General features: G+C 45.7%; 1 protein-coding gene across 2 annotated transcripts in view; it reads left to right on the top strand.

Annotated features, from left to right (window-relative positions):
* LOC146869630 (flotillin-1-like) overlaps positions 1-19,843 on the top strand; it is a 202,624-nt gene that overhangs the window by 174,088 nt on the left and 8,693 nt on the right. For both annotated transcript variants that reach the window (XM_085608949.1, XM_085608956.1), the window contains exon 12: positions 2,197-2,361. In XM_085608949.1, coding sequence (XP_085465075.1) covers positions 2,197-2,361 — 165 coding nt within the window. The remainder of the gene's footprint in view (positions 1-2,196; positions 2,362-19,843) is intronic.

The raw sequence follows: 19,843 nt of genomic DNA, 5'->3' as shown, positions 1-19,843 counted from the left end.
GCACCCTGAACCTTCCTTCCTTAGATCCAGCAACCACAAAAAAAGAAGAAAAAGAAGGACGAGAAGCCGTGCAGAGCTAACAAGAGGACGACGCCCGCTGACTTGGCCCCAGCCCTACAGGCCTTTCTCCCCTCCAACCTGTTCCTGCAAAACCCCGGCGTGTCCAGCGGACAGCAACCTCAAAAACCCCGCAACAGCTGCCTGCATTCACTTTCCAAGCTGCTTCTCCCGTGAACACCGGACGTGTTTGAACTGCAGCTTCTGGTGCCACCCAGAAATCGCGAATCCAGCACACTCTGCACCCGCCGAGCATGGCCCATGTTTGAGTGAACAAACACCATGAGGAGGTCCCCCCTGTCGATCCTGACCCAAGATCCGGTGACCCCTGACCTGCCTCAAGCCTCCAGACGACACCTGCAGCCTCAATCCAGAGGACCCCCCCACCACAACCAGAGCTGGTAAGAATATATGACGTCCAAAGGCACCCCTGCACCCGACGCCCCACGGCCTTGTGTGCTCAACCCAGTGGTGCATAACCATCCCTCTACATCCCAAATTACCCCTCGAAGTGGTGGTCACTCCTTGAAGATCTTCGTCCCCGTGTCTGCAGTGTTTCTTTGTCCCGGAGAATCTCCATTGAAATCAACAGGGCACCCAACCTCAAAACTGCCCCCTGCACCCGGCTGCTCTAGCACCGCTGAGGGTGCCCCTTTGGTGCTAACTTGGTCCCTAACTTGCCCTGAGCTTAACCCTAGGAGCCTTGCTCCCACAACCCTGTGGCCTGCTTGCCAGCCGCCACCAACGGGAGTCCCACTATCCCCCATAGGATAACATTGGGCCTCAACAGTCTGCACCCGGCCGCCCAAGTGCCGCTGAGGGTACAACAACAGTGCATCACTAACCCTGGGAGACCCCTGAGTCTAACCCCAGAACCCTAACTCAAAAGACCGATTACTTAACTTGAAACCGATAACTCATTTTTCCTCATAGGATAACATTGACACTTTTTCTCCCAAAAAGTTTCTGTGTCGGCTTTTGAAAACTACAAATATTCCTTAAAAATCAGCCGATTAACCAAAACAAATTTTCTCAACTGTTTTCACTAAATGTCCCAGTGCGGAATCTAGGATCCAGCACGGAGTAAGAAAAAGTAACAATAACCTAACTTACCTGCTAAGTGAATTTCCACCCGTAGGATAACATTGGTGATTCTATGTGAAAAAGTTTTTGTGTCAACTTTTGAAATGCAATAATATTCTGTAAAAATCGCACCTCTAACCAAAACGCATTTACTCACCTGTTTTCAGGAAATGTCCCAGGGCTGAATCTGGGATTCAGTCTTGTGGTAGCAAAAGTAATCTGAAAAGTAATTAACTGCATTTTATTTAAAAAGCCCATTCAATTGAATGTACTATACCTGCAATGTGTTGCATACTGCTTACTTAAAACTGTAACCAAAACCAGTAGAACTTACGCTGCAATTTTTAACTGTGTTCATACAAGTAATTTACTACTGAAAGTATTTTTATGCTTACCTGTACCAGGCTTGCTTGGTTCTAGAAATAAAACAACAGTATATTTTTTTATACAAAACAATTGGCCTAAAGTTCAGTTCTTGAGTGTGTGAGACCATTTGCTGACTGAGTGTGTACAGCAAATGCTTTACACTGTCCTCTAATACTGCCTTACTGCTCGACCAAGCTACCACTTTAGAGAGTAAGGTTCTATCTAACTTTAACCTCTGCCAAACCTCTGGAGACCCTTGGACTCTATACACACTGTACCTCACTTTGGTGCAGTATATATAGAGCCAGTTTCTTACAACATGTGCTTTACAAATACACATGTTATGTTATATGTTTGGAAATCTTTGCATACATTTTGCTGGAGGAGCACAGGGCCCTGACCCGGACAGCACCTGGCTCATAATGCCTCATCACACTCTCCTGCCTCCTACGATGTACATCATACAGAACTTGCCAATATCACTTAATTCTGACCCGCTGTGCACCCCCTGCTATTCCAGTACACATGCCCCCACAGAGCCCTACCAATACTCCTAAATCCTAGTCTGCACACCCCTGTGAGTTCAGTACTGGAACCCTACACCTGCAGGGCCTCTGACGTAGCTTCACCGGTCGTTGCTCTGTTTGTGCAGGTGTGCATTGTCTAATTCTTCTTCTCTGGTGTTTCCAGATGGCTGGGGAGATCAGTAAACCTTTGACCCAAGTCAAGAAGGTGAAGATGGTGTCAAGCGGCAACGGGGAAGTGGGAGCCGCCAAGCTTACTGGAGAAGTGCTGGAGATTCTCAACCAGCTGCCAGACACTGTGGAGAAGCTGACCGGAATCAGCATTAATCAGGTGTGTATCGATCAATAGTGGTATCCGACCCGGGCAGTGGCTAGCTGTCAATCTGTTGTGCATGGGCACGGATCAGCACTGCGCCTGGTGTGCATTGGCAAAGTTCACTCACAGTCTTGTGTGTCTGGGCAGAATCGGGATGTGCCCTTTGGTATGGGTGCATCATGCATTTGACTAGAGACCAGAGCGCAACATGATGCACAGGCAGCATAGAACCACTATTGTCATGTAGTTCCTATATTACCCATGCAGGACCTGCGCATTTGGATAACATAAACGGTGGGTTTGGTGGCAGACTAACTCTGAGCACCCCCACCGAGAAATGTTAACCTCTTTTGAATTAGCTAGCTCACAGTGCTACTAGTGTCTCCTCTTATCAGGGAGAGATTCGTTTCTGGCAACCTCAGAACATGACAACCCTGATCCCTCAAGATCGTGGAAACAATATACTACTTTTCGCTCAGTCACTTTGTGCTTACTTATTTAGTGTCAGAGAGATACACAGAATAAACAGTCTGGGCGTTTCAATAAGGATTTATTGAACAGTTGTTATTCTAGTGTAAAATATATGTGCTGCAACAACCATTAGACATAAGCAGAGATATATCATAAGCAGTATAATAAAAGTAAAAGGATAGTACAGTTCTACCATCTTGCAATAATCATGAATACATACATGAATATAAAATGCATATAAAAGGTGCAGTCTAAAAGTGTGTGTACTGCTACGATGCCTAACTAGATGTACGTAAGTGTACCTAGCATGTGAGTAGGTTTAAGGCCAAGAATTCCTCTAGGATTTAGTCGAACCCCATTACCTTCAGTCAGAGAGTGTGAGACTCCGTCCTGGTCTCGAGTTGGAAACCCCGCAAGGGATGTGTCAGTACTGTCAGCTGGTACGTCTGCATGCAGGAGCCTCAGTGTCTCTTGGTCAGTGTGTGGGCTAGGAAGTCTCGGTTCCCTCTATCTTACCTCGGCAAGATGTGGTGTATTTATACCCAAAAGTATCTCGACCCTTCGTATGGTTTGTATGGGTCTTTGTTACACTGAGGAAGACGTCAGGGTTGAACCTTGTACATAGATATTATGCAGGTGATGTAGTTTTTTGCCCTAATGAATGCTCATGCATAATGTACGAGTACAACGAAGATGTCATAGGAGGGCTGTGTTTGGGAAAAACCCTCCCTCTGTACTTAAACCACAGATTAGATAAGGTTCAGCCCTCAGAGCCCGTTACTGTGTAGTGTTGGGAACCAATGTAGGTGAAAGATCATGCCTATATTAGGGAATAGAAGATCATGACTATAATAGGGCATATATGATTATGACTATAATAGGGCATATACGATCATTCCTATATTCGGGCATCTATACGAAACCTACCACTATCTAATGTGTTCTGAAGTTCTTGTGAAAAGATGGAGGGTGACGCAGTGTACCCTTGAGGAAGTAGAATCCATGTAATTTGGGGCCTGCCTAAAGAGAATGTAAAAGGGAACTCACTATCAGGATGTATGGGGTAAAGAAGGCAGAACGGAGATTAAAAACAGTAAACCATATGGCGGGAGGAGAAAGACATGACAGAATGGTAGCAGGGTTTGCCACAACAGGACAACTTGACAACACAATAGCATTAATAGCACGTAAGTCTGCACAAATCGACATGTATCTTTACTAGCCGTTCTGATGGTCAGGATTCGGGTGTTACAGATGCTTAAAATTACACTCCAAAATCAAGCCACGAGTTCATATTGTACGTAGATTTCCAGTGTCTTTTATTCAGACATTAAACTTCTTATTCAATATGGTAGTTTCTTCTTATACAAAACCCATACTCAAACATACCAGCTTCATGCCAACACGTGTTTCGTCCGTTCAGTACAACAGGACTTCATCAGGGCTGAAACAAATGGAATAGTAACATAAGGAATGAAAGAAGTTATGGGATACGGTTAGGCCCATATACCCTCCATGTGCCATGTTATTCAGGAGGTAAGGAAATATAAAGGGTGATGTGTTAGTCAACGTATAAAAAAAGACTTAAAGATCCACACATAGAAAACCACGAACCAATAAAGTGTGTGGAAAGTGAAGAAAAAAGCGGAAAGTAGTCCATGAAAGAATCAAAAGAAAATAAAGAGAAGGAGAAACAGAATTTTAATCACTACAGGTGTGTTCAATTCAATCATGCAGGTATGTGCATAAAACAACCCTATACCAAGTTAAAGGCCACAGGCTGCGACGTGGCTCACCTCCAAAGGTCATTAGTTTTCATACAATCTATCTAAAAGTTACAGTCCATGAGGAACTTCCAAGATCTGGAAAAGAAACAAAAGTACATAGTGTATCCTGTATCTTACATGTGCACTGACTGATATAGATTACCAAGCACTGTCTCACTCACCACAATATTAGCCTCAGTCCACCTTGAATTGAAATATGGAGTAACGTATAAAACAACACCCGCATTCTGCAATGTAAACAGGGTCACATATCACCACATTGTCTCAGTGTGCAGTTGGAATATCACAATTTACAATTTTAGACCTTCATGTCCAATACACATAAAATCCATGAGATGGTATCCAATCAAACCTGGTACCTAAATGTAAATCAAAACATTATGAAACTAAAATTAAAGCTCACAACATGGAGCCCGATCATACTGCATCCCAAATGCAAGGTCGTAAATAGCCCAATCAATAGTACCTCTAACACCTGTTCCGTCCATTCCACGAAGCAGGGAAACGCATGCTTTGTTATAATGAAATCACCAATAAGCGATAGTGCTAGTTAATGACCCACTCCTATCCGTTAAGCAGGGCGAAAAATAAAAGGAAAAGTAAGAGAGAATATATCCCGATGTCCCGAAAAGGACATGCCAAGTAGGCTGCACCAGATGTGATATCAATTACATATATCACATAACTCGAAAGACCATCTCAACGGCAAAATTGATTTTCCATCGTACTTCAAATTTTACAGCATTTAAACAGCGCTATGTACATGACACGCGTTATGGATTAACCCCAACTTGTTAACCACGATGGACCTTACCGGTCGGTAGAGTACTCCAACCCATGCGGTATACTGGCGTTCAGCGTTGGCGCCATCTAGATTTCTGCTTATATAGTGGAAAGCACCCGGAAGCGCGGATTAGCGCTTAACTTTGGCAGCCATCTTTGAATATGCATTAAGTAGGCAACTCATTTGGTTACCACCAGAACATTGATTCAATATCATCATAACCAATAAATTATACAGACCATACAGTCATACCATGTAAAATATGACACAAATCTCTACGTAATCTATCTCCAAGTTAGTCCAATACAAGAAAGTACAAGAAACCATAGCTGCGAAAGCACGGATTAACGCTTAAACTTTGACAGCCATCTTTGAATAGGTGTTTAAATGAGTAACTTACTGAGTTGCTATCAAAACGCTAACTCTATTTCAACCATGATAATTTAAATCTGTCCGTAACCAATATATTATACAGATCATACACTCATACCATGTAAAATGTAACACAAATCTCTTCATAATCTAACACCAAGTAATCACATACAAGTACGTGCAAGAAACCGTAGCAGCCATCTAGGAGTGTGTCCGCAGTAATTGGATATTCACACAATATCGTGAAATTTCTCATATAGTATGAAGGAATGGATAGGTAATCCCAATCTTCATCATAAAATATCCTACAATATAAAGGAATATGTGTAGCCATAAACTCAAATGATCATGACGGTCAATATGAAACCGTGTGCTAACCACGGCCATACTAATCCATCCATAAACGTTTAGTAGATTCTCCAGAGTCTAGGTGCATATATTTTCAAAATATCTAATAAGTGCCCACAAACTGGCCCAAGTAGGGAGAAAACACTGCTTCGGAAAGTAAAGAGGGATGCTGGTGAGTGATTTAAATCGCGGGACCACTCAAATTAGTATCATTCCTAATTATTTGCCAGAGAGAGCAGAAAGAAAATTAGTATCGAATTGGCAGTGGGGAAACCATAGTCATTCAGGTGTATAGACAGAATATATACATTAATCTGCCCCATAGTTGCACTTTGATTATCAAATCTGTGATAGTATTTGTGATAATTGGACCCTCCTGAGGCGCAGCCGGGAGTAGAAGGAGACAGAACTATTCACTGTTTTTAAAACTTAAAATACTGTATTTTTGTCACTTGGATTTTAACTCACTCACCCCTCCTGGGACACATCCTCTGTGTGCAGGCACCCTCCCACGCTGAAAACGAGCGCTGGGAAGGGCGAAATCGCCGCATTTCCCGCCTAATTATCTCCCCTCGCCCTGATTGGGCACGCCCACTAGAGGCCACGCCCCCTTAGTCCTAGCTATAAAAACGCGCTGAACTACAAGCGAGTCAGATAACTTGGACCCTCCTGAGGCGCAGCCGGGAGTAGAAGGAGACAGAACTATTCACTGTTTTTAAAACTTAAAATACTATATTTTTGTCACTTGGATTTTAACTCACTCACCCCTCCTGGGACACATCCTCTGTGTGCAGGCACCCTTCCACGCTGAAAACGAGCGCTGGGAAGGGCTAAATCGCCGCATTTCCCGCCTAATTATCTCCCCTCGCCCTGATTGGGCACGCCCACTAGAGGCCACGCCCCCTTAGTCCTAGCTATAAAAACGCGCTGAACTACAAGCGAGTCAGATAACTTGGACCCTCCTGAGGCGCAGCCGGGAGTAGAAGGAGACAGAACTATTCACTGTTTTTAAAACTTAAAATACTGTATTTTTGTCACTTGGATTTTAACTCACTCACCCCTCCTGGGACACATCCTCTGTGTGCAGGCACCCTTCCACGCTGAAAACGAGCGCTGGGAAGGGCGAAATCGCCGCATTTCCCGCCTAATTATCTCCCCTCGCCCTGATTGGGCACGCCCACTAGAGGCCACGCCCCCTTAGTCCTAGCTATAAAAACGCGCTGAACTACAAGCGAGTCAGATAACTTGGACCCTCCTGAGGCGCAGCCGGGAGTAGAAGGAGACAGAACTATTCACTGTTTTTAAAACTTAAAATACTGTATTTTTGTCACTTGGATTTTAACTCACTCACCCCTCCTGGGACACATCCTCTGTGTGCAGGCACCCTTCCACGCTGAAAACGAGCGCTGGGAAGGGCGAAATCGCCGCATTTTCCGCCTAATTATCTCCCCTCGCCCTGATTGGGCACGCCCACTAGAGGCCACGCCTTCACCTATCCCCTTCTTCAAAATATGTGCATGTACCGGAAGCGCAGCGGACGAGCGCAGCTGGCGCGACGATTGCGCGCCCAAGGCGCGCATAAGGCAAGCTCGTCTGTGCTCGTCCGTGCCGAGACCGGGCCTAGGGCCACCCCCCCTATATCCCCGGCTATAAAACTCAGACATTACAACTCGGAAACTCTCATGGGATTAAGACCCACCGGCAGAGATTGCCTTCAGTCCCAGTTTCATGCAGAAAACATCCCACATTCCTGCCCCTCCTGCCAATCAACCCTTAAACCTAAGCCGGCTCCAGACCATTCACATGAGTACCGCATGTTCTTGCTCAACTGCAGATCCCTGCCCAAACACAGGGCAGAGTTCGCATTATTGCTGGAAGAACGTATGCCAGACATTGTCTTCCTAACAGAAACATGGCTGGCCACAGATTCGGACCCCGCGGTAATCACAGCCCTCCCTCCCGGCTTCCAAATCATTCGGCAGGACAGCCCTGAGGGCAGAGGAGGAGGTCTAGCTATTATCTATAAAGACCAATTCCTCTGTCGAGTAATTCTGGAGACCATCCCTGACTGCGAGAGCCTAGCCTTCTGCCTCGAACTCTCCCCTAACACCTGCTTCACAGGTACTCTAATTTACCGCCCTCCAGGCCCTCCCAAACAATTCCACAATCTTCTCGCCTCGATTGTGGCGGAACGCGTCAGCACTTCCTCGAACTTCACCCTGTTAGGGGATCTTAACTGCCACTTTGACTCCACAACCGATCACATAGCCACTATGATGATAAATGACCTAGCAGCGCTGCAGCTAACCCAAATCGTTAGGTCCTCCACTCACGTCAAAGGCCATTTGCTGGACCCTGTGTTCAGCAATTTGCGCAGATCTTACATCTAGCCTACCAATCCCCCTTCCATGGACTGACCATTTACTAGTCCCCTTCACCTGGACCACACTCAAACCCCCAACCATTAAACCCACAGTACGAATAGCCAGAGCCTGGTCCCGCCTTCCAGTCGACAAATGGATGAGCAAACTCGCTAGCAACCCTCCTCTCCATAATAAGGATCCACGCCTAGCTGACCAGACCTATGAAGACTGGATCACCCAATCCCTTGACAACACTCTCCCCAAAAGAAAAACCACTCTAAAACGTTCCCACAAATCGGCACCATGGTATTCAGAGGCCCTTAGGGCAAAGAAACGCCTATGCAGGAAAGCTGAAAGGAAATGGCGTCTGGACTTCTCTCCAATAGGAAAAACCCAATACCGAACGCTACTTAAAGAGTACAAAGAAGAAATCAAAGCCACTCAAGCGGCATATTTTTCTAACAAAATCATGTCAGCCAAATCAAAACCTAGGGAGATTTTCCTAATAGTAAAAAATCTCTCCAAGCTACCACCCAGCCTACCTGTAACCACATCCACAGAGCATTGCAATAATGTGGCAGCCTTTTTCCACCAAAAAATTGACAAAATCTAGGCCTCCTTTCCCCCCCTGGCCACCTCCGTTCCAGCCTCGACTAACACAGTCTTGGCACACCCTACCTTACAGACTCCCACTACAATAGCTCACTTCCCCCCCCTAGATCTGGCGTCTCTGGAAACTGTAGCCCAGAAAGTCAAATCTGGCTCCCCCAACGACCCAGGCCCACCAGACATTATAATGTCGGCATCTCAGGTCACCCTACCCATCATAATGGACCTCCTGAATGCCTCTATCTCCTCCGGCACGGTCCCTCCTGGATGGAAACGGGCAATGGTTAAAGCACTGCTGAAGAAACCCAGTTTGGACCCATTAGACTTCAGCAACTATCGGCCAATCTCCCCGCTTCCCTGGCTGAGCAAGGTGTTGGAGAAATACATCAACAGCCTTCTGGTCACCTTCCTAGAAACCAACCAACTGCTAGACCCCACCCAGACAGGCTTCCGACCCAAGCACGGAACCGAGACCGCCCTCCTCAAGGTCACCGAGGAATCCAGAAAAATCTTGGACCAAGGAGGATCAGTGGCAGTGATCCTCCTTGACCTCAGCGCGGCCTTTGACACGGTCAGCCATGACATCCTGCTGAACCGTCTGTCTAATGTTGGCGTCAAGCACCAGGCTTGGCTATAGTTCGAGTCCTTCCTGAAAGACAGATCCTTTCAGGTATTCGACGGTGAATCAGTATCTACCAGCAGACCTTTAAGGTGCGGGGTCCCACAAGGCTCCTCTTTAAGCCCGGCGCTATTTAACATTTATATGAGGCCACTGGCTGAGGTTGTTCGTCCGTATGGAGTTAAGATCATTTCCTATGCGGACGACACCCAGCTGGTGGTCTCACTGGCACATGAGGCCAACATTCCCATGAGCGGGGGACTCTGTAAATGCCTTGAGGCAGTAAAGAGCTGGATGTCTTCCTCATCACTCAAGCTAAACGGGGACAAGACGGAGCTGATGCTTCTAGGTCCCGCGAATCCTAGCTCCTTCAATTCCCTGTGGCCACCCTGTCTGAGCACCCCCCCAACACCCAAGGACAACATCAGGAGTCTTGGGGTGTGGCTCGATATATCCCTGTCATTCGACACACAAGCTACCAAACTTTCCGCCACCTGTTTTGGCCTTCTTAAAATGCTCAAAAATATTCTTCATCTTTTACCCATGGAGGCAAAACAAGTGGCCATCCAGGGTCTGATCCAGTCCCGCCTGGACTTCAATAATGTCCTATACCTCGCTGCACCAGACTACACACTGCGGAGACTTCAAACAGTGCAGAACTGTGCAGCTCGGACACTGCTCCAGCTCCCACGCCGACAATCCGTCAGAGCTAGTCTGACCAGTCTACACTGGCTGCCAGTCCGCCAAAGAATCCACTTCAAAGTCTTGTGTATTGCCCACCTGGCTTTCTGGGACAAAGGCCCAATCATCACCCGCGACCTAATCTCTCACTACCATCCAAGCAGAAACCTACGGTCAAACCAGACTTTTCTGGCCACCGCACCCAGAATAAAAAGAGCCAGAGCAGGCGGTTGGACCTTCACCCATAACGCTTCCAAGCTATGGAACGCCCTTCCTCTTCATTTGAGAGCCAATTCTAATCTTACCTCATTCCGGAAACAGCTCAAGACTCTTCTTTTCAAATCCCCACAATAATTCTGGTAACTATCCCCGCCTTTGCCTATACATCTGTCGGTCCCTCAGCGCTTGGACGCCCCCGGGCATCAATCGCGCTTAATAAATCCACATACAAATACAAATACAAATACAAATCCATGCTCATACTAAACTTATTGGTTACAATCATACATTCGTTATTGAAATACACAGTTACAAATGTTCGAAAAACATAAAATGCACGGTACATTTTAAATGGGAAGATAACATGGTATTGAGATTCACATCATGTGGTCTTGTCCTTTACTATTCTCCCAAAAAACAATGTAACTCACAGTCCATATTCAGACCCTGCTCAACTGCCCTGAGGCGCATAATCCAAACCGCCTCTTGACGTCGTAATAGGAGTTCTCTGTTCCCACCCCTGTCAAGTGGTGGCACCATTTCTAGACCATGGAAACGGAAGGACCAGTGATGATCCTGTTTCTCACAGGTCAATGTATGTACTGCAAATGGATATCTGGGGTCACATTATTTTACCGCCCTGAAGTGTTCTTGGATCCTCTCTCTGAGCAGCCTAATTGTGCTCCCCACATACATTTGTTCACATTTGCAAATTAGGACATACACTACAAATTGTGTGTAACAGTTAATATTGGTATGTATCAAGAATTTAGGGCTCCGATTGTAAGAGAATTCCTTCAAGTCCATACAGAGTCTACATATCGAGCAGTTGCCACATTTATGTGAGCCTCTGTTATGGACTGTGAGCCAATCCTGTTTTCTTGTTTGCATGGGGTAACTGGGAGTAATAAGTCCTCCCAACGTTCTCCCTTTACGAAATGTAATACTGGGGTTCTTTGAAGTGAATGGTGCAATATTTCTGTCACCCATTAGTAAATACCAGTGTCTCTTCATTATTCTACTGATGTCCCCTGTTTTGATTCCATATGACATTATGGGTCTTATCACGTCTCGATGTTTAGCAGACGTCTTACGATTCTCAGAGAGTGTCTCTTGTCTGTTAAGTTTCATAGCTTTACAGGTGGCTCTATTGATCAGATGATTATCATAGCCTCTAATCGTAAATCTTGTCCTGATTTGTTCCACATTATCTTTAAATTCATTGTTACAGCTACAGTTTCTCCTGGCCCTGACCATGCTTACATTGAGAAACGGAGCCATTTACTTTACAAGAGCAGCGCTAGCGGGGAGGATCTCTGCTTCTGCTTCGGAGATCAGTTGACATTGTGGTAGACAAGGCATCTTCATTTAGTACAACCTAATTTTGGCAGGATCTGCATTTACAATGCAAGCCACATAGTATGCTGGGATTACAAAAGAGGGTGGAATTTATGCCATAGTTTTGGGAGATGTATTCATAGTATCATGAACAAATCAATTACACGTAATCCTGGTAAAGCAGCATTTTCATTTTGAATCTTACCATACTAGTAAAGAGTACCACTGTCGGTGTTACAATACACAGTTCAATTCAGTTTACAAAGTAGCTCCCTTGAAGCAGGTTTGCTGGAGGGGTGGGACTAAAGTGGAAGGCGTGTTGTCTGTAACCAGAGCCAAAGAAGTAGACACAGGGTTGATAACATGTTAGAAATGCAAATGCACCAATCAAATTGCCCAAAAGAGGAAAAGAGGAAAACCCAGAGTTTCTTAGAGCGGATCGACTGGCACTGCAATCAGTAAGGTAGGAAGAGGGCTTTGTGTTGATTCCTGCCAGCTTATTATGGCTTTCTTCATGGGTTGGTTTTAGGTTTTCTTGGGTTATTCAGATATTGTCTATCAAAGGTACCTTCTTCTGGAAGGGACTTTCTCTTATCACCAGTAGTGCTTGTTGTAGGAGAGTAGGATCTGCTTCACATGGGTACCCCCACTTTTTGCTGGTGTTTCACTGTTTTTCAACCTTAGTCTGGCTGTGGCCCTGCTAATCAGGACCACAGCCTAGCTGCTTCGTCTCTAAAATGGTTTGCATGTACATTAGGTACATCTCTAATTGTATTCTGGAGTGCCTTATAAGCCCCTAGTATATGGTATACTATGCACCTGGGGCATAGGTACCTCAGAGGCCTACCAGGGGCTGAAGCATGTATTATGCCACCCCTGGGAAGCACTCCAAAATGGCACCACAGATCTGCTACTGCATCCTGGGTAAGGGTGTGCTTGCACCCCTTACAGTGGTATAGGCTACCTATATCCACATATATATATACAGACACATATAAACCTATAAGTCACTCCTATGGCAGCCCTTGACATTCCTGAAGGCAGAGTGCTTGGTTTTGTGTGAGAGAGTGCCCAAGCATGAGCTGAGCCCCTCTGCAGCCTTCAGAAATACTTTCTTATGGGTGTTCTGTGATACAGCCATACCATATACTCTTAAGGGCATTATAACCTCGCGGTAATGCTAACTTTGGGATGGCTGCATCAAAACATGTCGTGTTTGGTGTCAAACGCTTTGGAATACTGCCCCTCCCCCTCTGCCAGTTCTGGCAGTGGGGGTAGCATTCCACCCTGCTAGAGAGAGAGATATGTTCACACTGGCTAAACCCGGTAGGACTTTCTTGAGCCCTGGCATCACAAAATGGATGCCTCTGCCACAAGCACGGGTCTGGCCTCCTGCTGCTGCCCGAAACTCCAGCAGGGGAGGCCTGGACAATAGGTTTCCTGTTGAAGGGAGGTGTAACCACCTCCCCAGACAGGCAGATGTGTATTGGGGCTGGGCGGGACCACTCTCTGGTGCTTTGAAGTCCTGCACTGGGGGCACATTTGGTGTCCCTGTGCATAGTCCAGTTCAAACCGGTTGCAAGGGCTACCTGCCCCTGCTCTGGCGCGAAACTGGACAAAGGAAATGGGTGTAACCACCCCTCTTTCCAGACCCACCCATAGGTGGGGCCTTAGAGTTTGTCCATCCCCTAAACTTAGTATAAGTATAGGAATCCAGTCCCTAGGACTTTAGATTACTCTGGACAAAACTCTGCAACATATATCCTGGACCTTCGATGTTCTATCCTGACTAGAAGACTGAAGAAATCTCCCTGGGGGTCAAGGAGTGACTCCCCTGCTTGGCAGGCACCAAAGAAGCAACTGAACGGTCTGCATCGCTGAAGCTCCCACCGGACGCTGAAGTCTACCAGAGGTAGATTTCCAGACTTCCTCGAGGCTACCCTGAGTCCACAGCAAAGCTGAGGCCCGTGGCTATCGTGGGTGACGTGGAACCGTGACCCCAGGATACCGTGAACTTTTGCAGCAACACTATATTCTGGGACTTCCTCGAAGTTGTGCTTTGGGCTCCGAGTAGCCCCAGCCTTGAGCACCTCCTGCACCAAAGATTGCTGGCCTCCACTCTACGAGTGACCCGTGGGCCAGTTTCAAGTGTGACCGCTCGAGGCTCCTTCGCGATCACTAGCCCGTTGGCTAGTAGGTCCCCACGAAGGCAACTCCTCTTCTGCTTGGGCTTTCCTGGTTGCTCCAGACGTGCCCTGACTTACCCTTGCTGGGTGAGTCCCTCAGACCTTGCTGGTCTGCACCGCAGTCCTTTCTCTGAATTCCAGTGACTTGCCGTTGCCAAGGCTTGTTGGGTCCAATCTGGTCGCCAACACTGCAGCACTCGACAGACTTTGTGGGACAGCTTGAATCCGGCTCGTGGACTTCGTCGACGCCTCCTGGACCTCGTGGCTGAAGAGTCAAGACACCCGTCAACTCCCCTGAGGCACCCGACATCTGTGGGCATTGGTCCATCCTGCCCTCGGTCACTGGCTAGTGACCCAGACTCTGTCCCACTGCTTTCAGGTTCCTTCCATCCTAGATCCAGGTTTGGATTTCTTCGGACACTTCTCCTCTTCACGGCAGCAGCAGTTCTTTGCAGGCTTCCATTGAAATCGACGACCCGACCCGACACCAAAAGACACCTATGCACCCGGCTTCTCTGGGTGAGGTAACTCGAGTACTCTGGTGCTCCCGTGGGTGCTGGCCCTAGAACTTCCTAAGTCCAACAGGGTTTGGTCCTGATTTGATTCTAAGTGTCCCTAATCTTTAAATTTCCAACCGCGACATTGCCCATAGAAGATAACGGGAACCCGCGGTTGTATTCACACATAGCATACAGTCCCCGTGGGTCCCCTGTGTCACTACCTTGGGTGGTTCCTTGGGGTCCCAGCAATTCTACAGGCTCTAGGCGTTGTGTCTAGTTCAGTCATGGTTCTTATACCACTTTTTTGGTATATGGTTTGGTACGCCCCTAGGGCCCAAACGTGTATTTGTGCTATTACTGATGATTGCTCACTTGTAACTTAAGTACTTCAAACTCCAGTCTCATAAAGAGACTAGAGGGGTGTGTTAACCTAAATACATATATTTCAAATATATACCTGGAGTGGTTGTCCTTTCATTTGATCATTCAAGAGATTATAGACTGGTAAAACAAGCTGCTTTACATTCCTTCAAGACTTAGCCTGAAGGCTGCTCTCCATAGCTACCACTAGGATAGCTTTCAATAAAGGTTGTCTTTAACCATAAGGCGTTGTTTGGACTGATACAGGGTGCCCACTAGAACTAGTGGACAGCATATATCAGGCCACCTTCTCACACTTGTCATCCAGTTTTCTCAATCTGTGCACGTGCTCTCAAGTTACTGTTTGTCCATAACATGGACGTGAGGCACTCTAGGAAGGGCTTTACTCCGTTTTGGTACTTTGGGTCCCCTTTTCATTTACTAAACCCACATTCACATCCAAGGAAGAACTTGGATAGTCTGATGCCTTGAGCCTCAATTCCTCCCTCTGGGGGAGGCCATAAGGTGCATTCATGCTTGCTCACTGGCACCCATGCGGGTCTCCTTGCGGGCTTAAATCCCTCCCCGGCGCTGCCTGATGACGTGATTGGCAGGCGCCCGGGGCAGGGAATGCTGGGAGGTGGAGTTCTGATGGCCGTTTCCCTCACGGCAATATGAAGCGCATGGAAGTGTTCCAAACAGGATTCCCCCGTCAAATGCCGTTCCCCTCACGGCAGGACAAGCAGCCTCGGGAGTATAGCACCAGGTAGGTCAAACAAGCGTCCCGCGCTGCGGGTCTCCTTGCGGGCTTAAATCCCTCCCCGGCGCTGCCTGATGACGTGAATGGCAGGCGCCCGGGGCAGGGAATGCTGGGAAGGTTGAGTTCTGATGGCCGTTTCCCTCACGGCAATATGAAGCGCATGGAAGTGTTCCAAACAGGATTCCCCCGTCAAATGCCGTTCCCATCACGGCAGGACAAGCAACCTCTGGAGTATAGCACCAGGTAGGTCAAACAAGCGTCCCGCGCTGCGGGTCTCCTTGCGGCCTTAAATCCCTCCCCGGCGCTGCCTGATTACGTGATTGGCAGGCGCCCGGGGCAGGGAATGCTGGGAGGTGGAGTTCTGATGGCCGTTTCCCTCATGGCAATATGAAGCGCATGGAAGTGTTCCAAACAGGATTCCCCTGTCAAATGCCGTTCCCCTCACGGCAGGACAAGCATCCTTGGGAGTATAGCACCAGGTAGGTCAAACAAGCGTCCCCATGCAATAAAACACCTCTAGTGACAACTTGCAGAAGGTGAGAGCGGCTGAACCAGAGGACGTTTTTCAGCACATTCATCCAGGAGGGTGTGCACTGAGACCTAGGAAATCATTGCAGCTTTGTACTCTAATATTACAGATATCCACCACACCTCTACCTCCCACATCCCAGGACTCAGTCTCCCCACTCCCACCTTCACCTATCCAACCAATGTATCTTGTCATCACCTCCCCAGACGAAAAATTAAGACGCTTAAGTAATGAAATACTACCTAATAAGTAATCCATAATCTTTCAGCAACTCACATTTTCAATCGAACCACTCTTTTTAATCTGACCTGATCAGTGAGCTGAACACTGAACTGTCCTCCACCCAAGCTCCCCACGGAAAAACCTCTGTCACCCAGCCACCACCAATGACCAACTTCAATCCTAGCACATCATAGCAAGAATCTGATTGTAGGATTGGTTGCAGATAGATATTTTTGAAGTTAGGATTTAAGGAATAACTTATCGTTTTGCAGCTGGCGTTCTTTATTCTCCATTCATTCTTACATACCTTCAGGTAGCAGTTCAAAGTTCTGCCTTTCGGAGTCACTACGGTTCCTCGGAAGTTCACGGCATGACTGGTGCTGGTGGTGGTGCATCTGCTCAGAAACACCAGTCACGTTTTTTGTATGTAGATGACTGACTGATCAAGAGAAGCTGCAAAGATCAATGCCTATCACTGACTCAAACACACTCAAACAGTGTTGCTCCTATTCCACAGCCTAGTGTTCACAATCATTTTAAAAAATCACGCCTTCACCCCAGTAGGCCCATCCCTTATCATTCCTAAATGGTATCATGGTAAAAGCCTACCCCAGCCAAGAGCAGTGTAGGAAGCTGGCTCTTTATGTGATATATTAATACGTTGATATACTGTGTAAAGAGTCCAGGGGTTCCCTTATGAATGGACAGGGACTTGCTATGCAATCACAAAGTGCTCTATTAGGGGGTAGTGTGGTCGAACACCCTTAGGCTTCACACAGAGGAGTGCAAGACATTTGCAAATACACACAATGATTAATAAATTACAGCACAACTTAAATAGGAGATCCACTCCAACTTATAAAAATACCAAGTTTAGGCGTCATAGAAAAATTGTTCAGGTAAGTACGTTTTTAAATATGAATTCTTTTCACTTTAAAAAGTGGACACAGTGCAATTTCTGAGTTCTGCAATGTTACCCTATGGAAGGAATAACAAGTTCTGCAAACAAGTTTAGTACATCGACTTACAAGACCAATCTCCAGGAGTTAGGGGGAGTGGTGGGCAAGGCCCAAGGGAGCACCAACAGTACACCACCAGCGGCACGAGGGCAGCCGAGTGCAAGGTGCAAATCAACATCGGGAGCCCAATGCATCAAAAGTTACCCCAGTCTGCAGGACCCCGGGGGAGTCATCCGGGTACATATTGGTTGCCCAGAAGGCAAGTTACCACCAAAATGAGAGAACTGCTGAAACCACTGTACCGGGTGACTGGTAGCCCATTGGTGACTGGACTTCTACCAAGTTCGAGAGGACTTTAATGAATATTGACACTCCCCCCATCTCCTGTGGCCAGGATCGCCTCACTGAGGTGTAGACGCAGGAACAGCCTTATCGATCGCACAGCATCATGTATGCCTTGCATCAGGACCACTCCATAGAACCACTCCATAGAAGTCAACGGCAAAGAGCCACTGACGCTGGAACTGGACTGAAAACTGCTTTTATTATTTAGGTAACTGTATCTGTGGACCTTGCTGGTCCCCCAGACTGGCTCACTGCCAGAGTTGGTCGCCTAAAGTTTACTCTTACGTAACCGCATTGATACTTACCCAAGTTTTGAAATTGTTGGATTTGCCAATGCTTGTTCATGGTTAAGTAAAAAGCTGTGATTTACTATGCCTTGTAAATTCTGTATCTTAGAAACCCTCTGATGGATGTTTTTCATTTTGGTGTCAAAAACGTTGGAAAAATCTAATCAATTTTTTTAATAAATTGGTGTTAGATTCCATGAGTGTCTCGGTTATTTCTTCTTCAATTGTTTTGGTGCTGTTTAAATGATTTACACTTGTTTCTTTGCTTAAGTCTGCCTGCTCAGACTTGCAGCTACCCAGGGTCGAGCTAAGGTTTAACAAAAGAAACCTAACTTGTCCTAAAGGGGGTTGGCAGTGTATTACATGGTGAGGTCACACAGCCACACCATATATTAAACCCCATTTGCCATCGCTACATATTGTGCATATGTCACACATGGGTTAAGAAAGCATGCCCTCATAGTTGGCGTGTGAGCCTTTGAAATTTTTGTAACTATTAATTTGTAGCATATGTTATAGATACACATTCTCTATATACTCCTGCCATCTAGTGTTGGTCAAGTTATTTTTCTTCAAAGAAGTCTTTTGTGTCTTGAGATATATATATATATATATATATATATATCTCAAGACACAAAGAAAGAAGAAAAACAACTTGACCAACACTAGATGGCAGGAGTATATAAACCATCAATATTAGAGGCTTTTTAACGTGTAGATCTAGTTTTGTGGTCTACGCTCTACTATGCCCCTGCCAAAAAATGTACATAGGGAGCACCACCTTACCAGAGTTCAAACGAGTTTTGCAACATAGAAGAGTGATTGTGAACAAAGATAGAACATATCCAATCGCAAGACACTTTGAAACATTCCATCAAAGTGATCCAACAGGTTTACAATACAGTTGTATTGCAGAGATCCCTAAGAAAAGACTGGGAGGGGATAGAGAGCGAGAACTCCGTAAATTAGAAACTTATTATATTTTGGAGTTCGACTGTAAGGAACCACAAGGCTTGAATGTAGATGAAGACCTACATACTTGTCTGTACTAAGGAATGTTTAGGTTGCCAAAGATATAGTTTTTAGAAGTGTAAAAAAGTCAAAGTAAATGAAAGAAGTAGGGAAGAGGGAAATAGAAGACAATAGTGAATAAAAAAATTCTAAAATCTCCCTACAGTGTTGAAATAGAAAGTTGTCGTACATCAAATGGACTATATGTTTAAAGAGGAAATTAAATGTAAAGAGGGACTCAGATGCTTTTTGGCTTTAGGGTTAGGAGCATGCATATAAAAAATGTAATTCACAGGTTTAGAGTATATAGCTTTCCCATAGATGAATGTTTTAAAGTGATTTTTCATTTGAAAAAATAGAATTTTCTATTTTTTTTAAAAAAAATATATGTATATATTTTACATAAGCATTTTTAATGTTATGTAGTACTGAATGAAAAATTAATATTAATGTGGTAACTGCTCACATTGATTTACTTGAAGCACTAGCACTTTATTGAGAGGGATCTGAATCTGAAGTTGATGTTTACACTAAATAAGCACTAGCACTTTGTGAACAAATGAATAATTAAAATAGAAAATGGTATATATATGCACTTTAATGAAACAGTATGGTTCCTAACCAATAGTAGAAGGATGGGAGAAGAAAATCAAGAAATGTAATAAAAGGCACTAGCTGATTAATATGTAAAACATGAATTACCTTGTAAATATGATGAAAGGTTAAATTTACCAATGTTTGATTTTT

The sequence above is a fragment of the Triturus cristatus genome, chromosome 1_1 (genome assembly GCF_964204655.1).
Source record: "Triturus cristatus chromosome 1_1, aTriCri1.1, whole genome shotgun sequence".
In the NCBI taxonomy this organism is placed as follows: Eukaryota; Metazoa; Chordata; class Amphibia; order Caudata; family Salamandridae; genus Triturus; species Triturus cristatus.
Note: the sequence above shows the minus strand (reverse complement) of the source record. Positions and strands in the feature narration are given on the sequence as shown.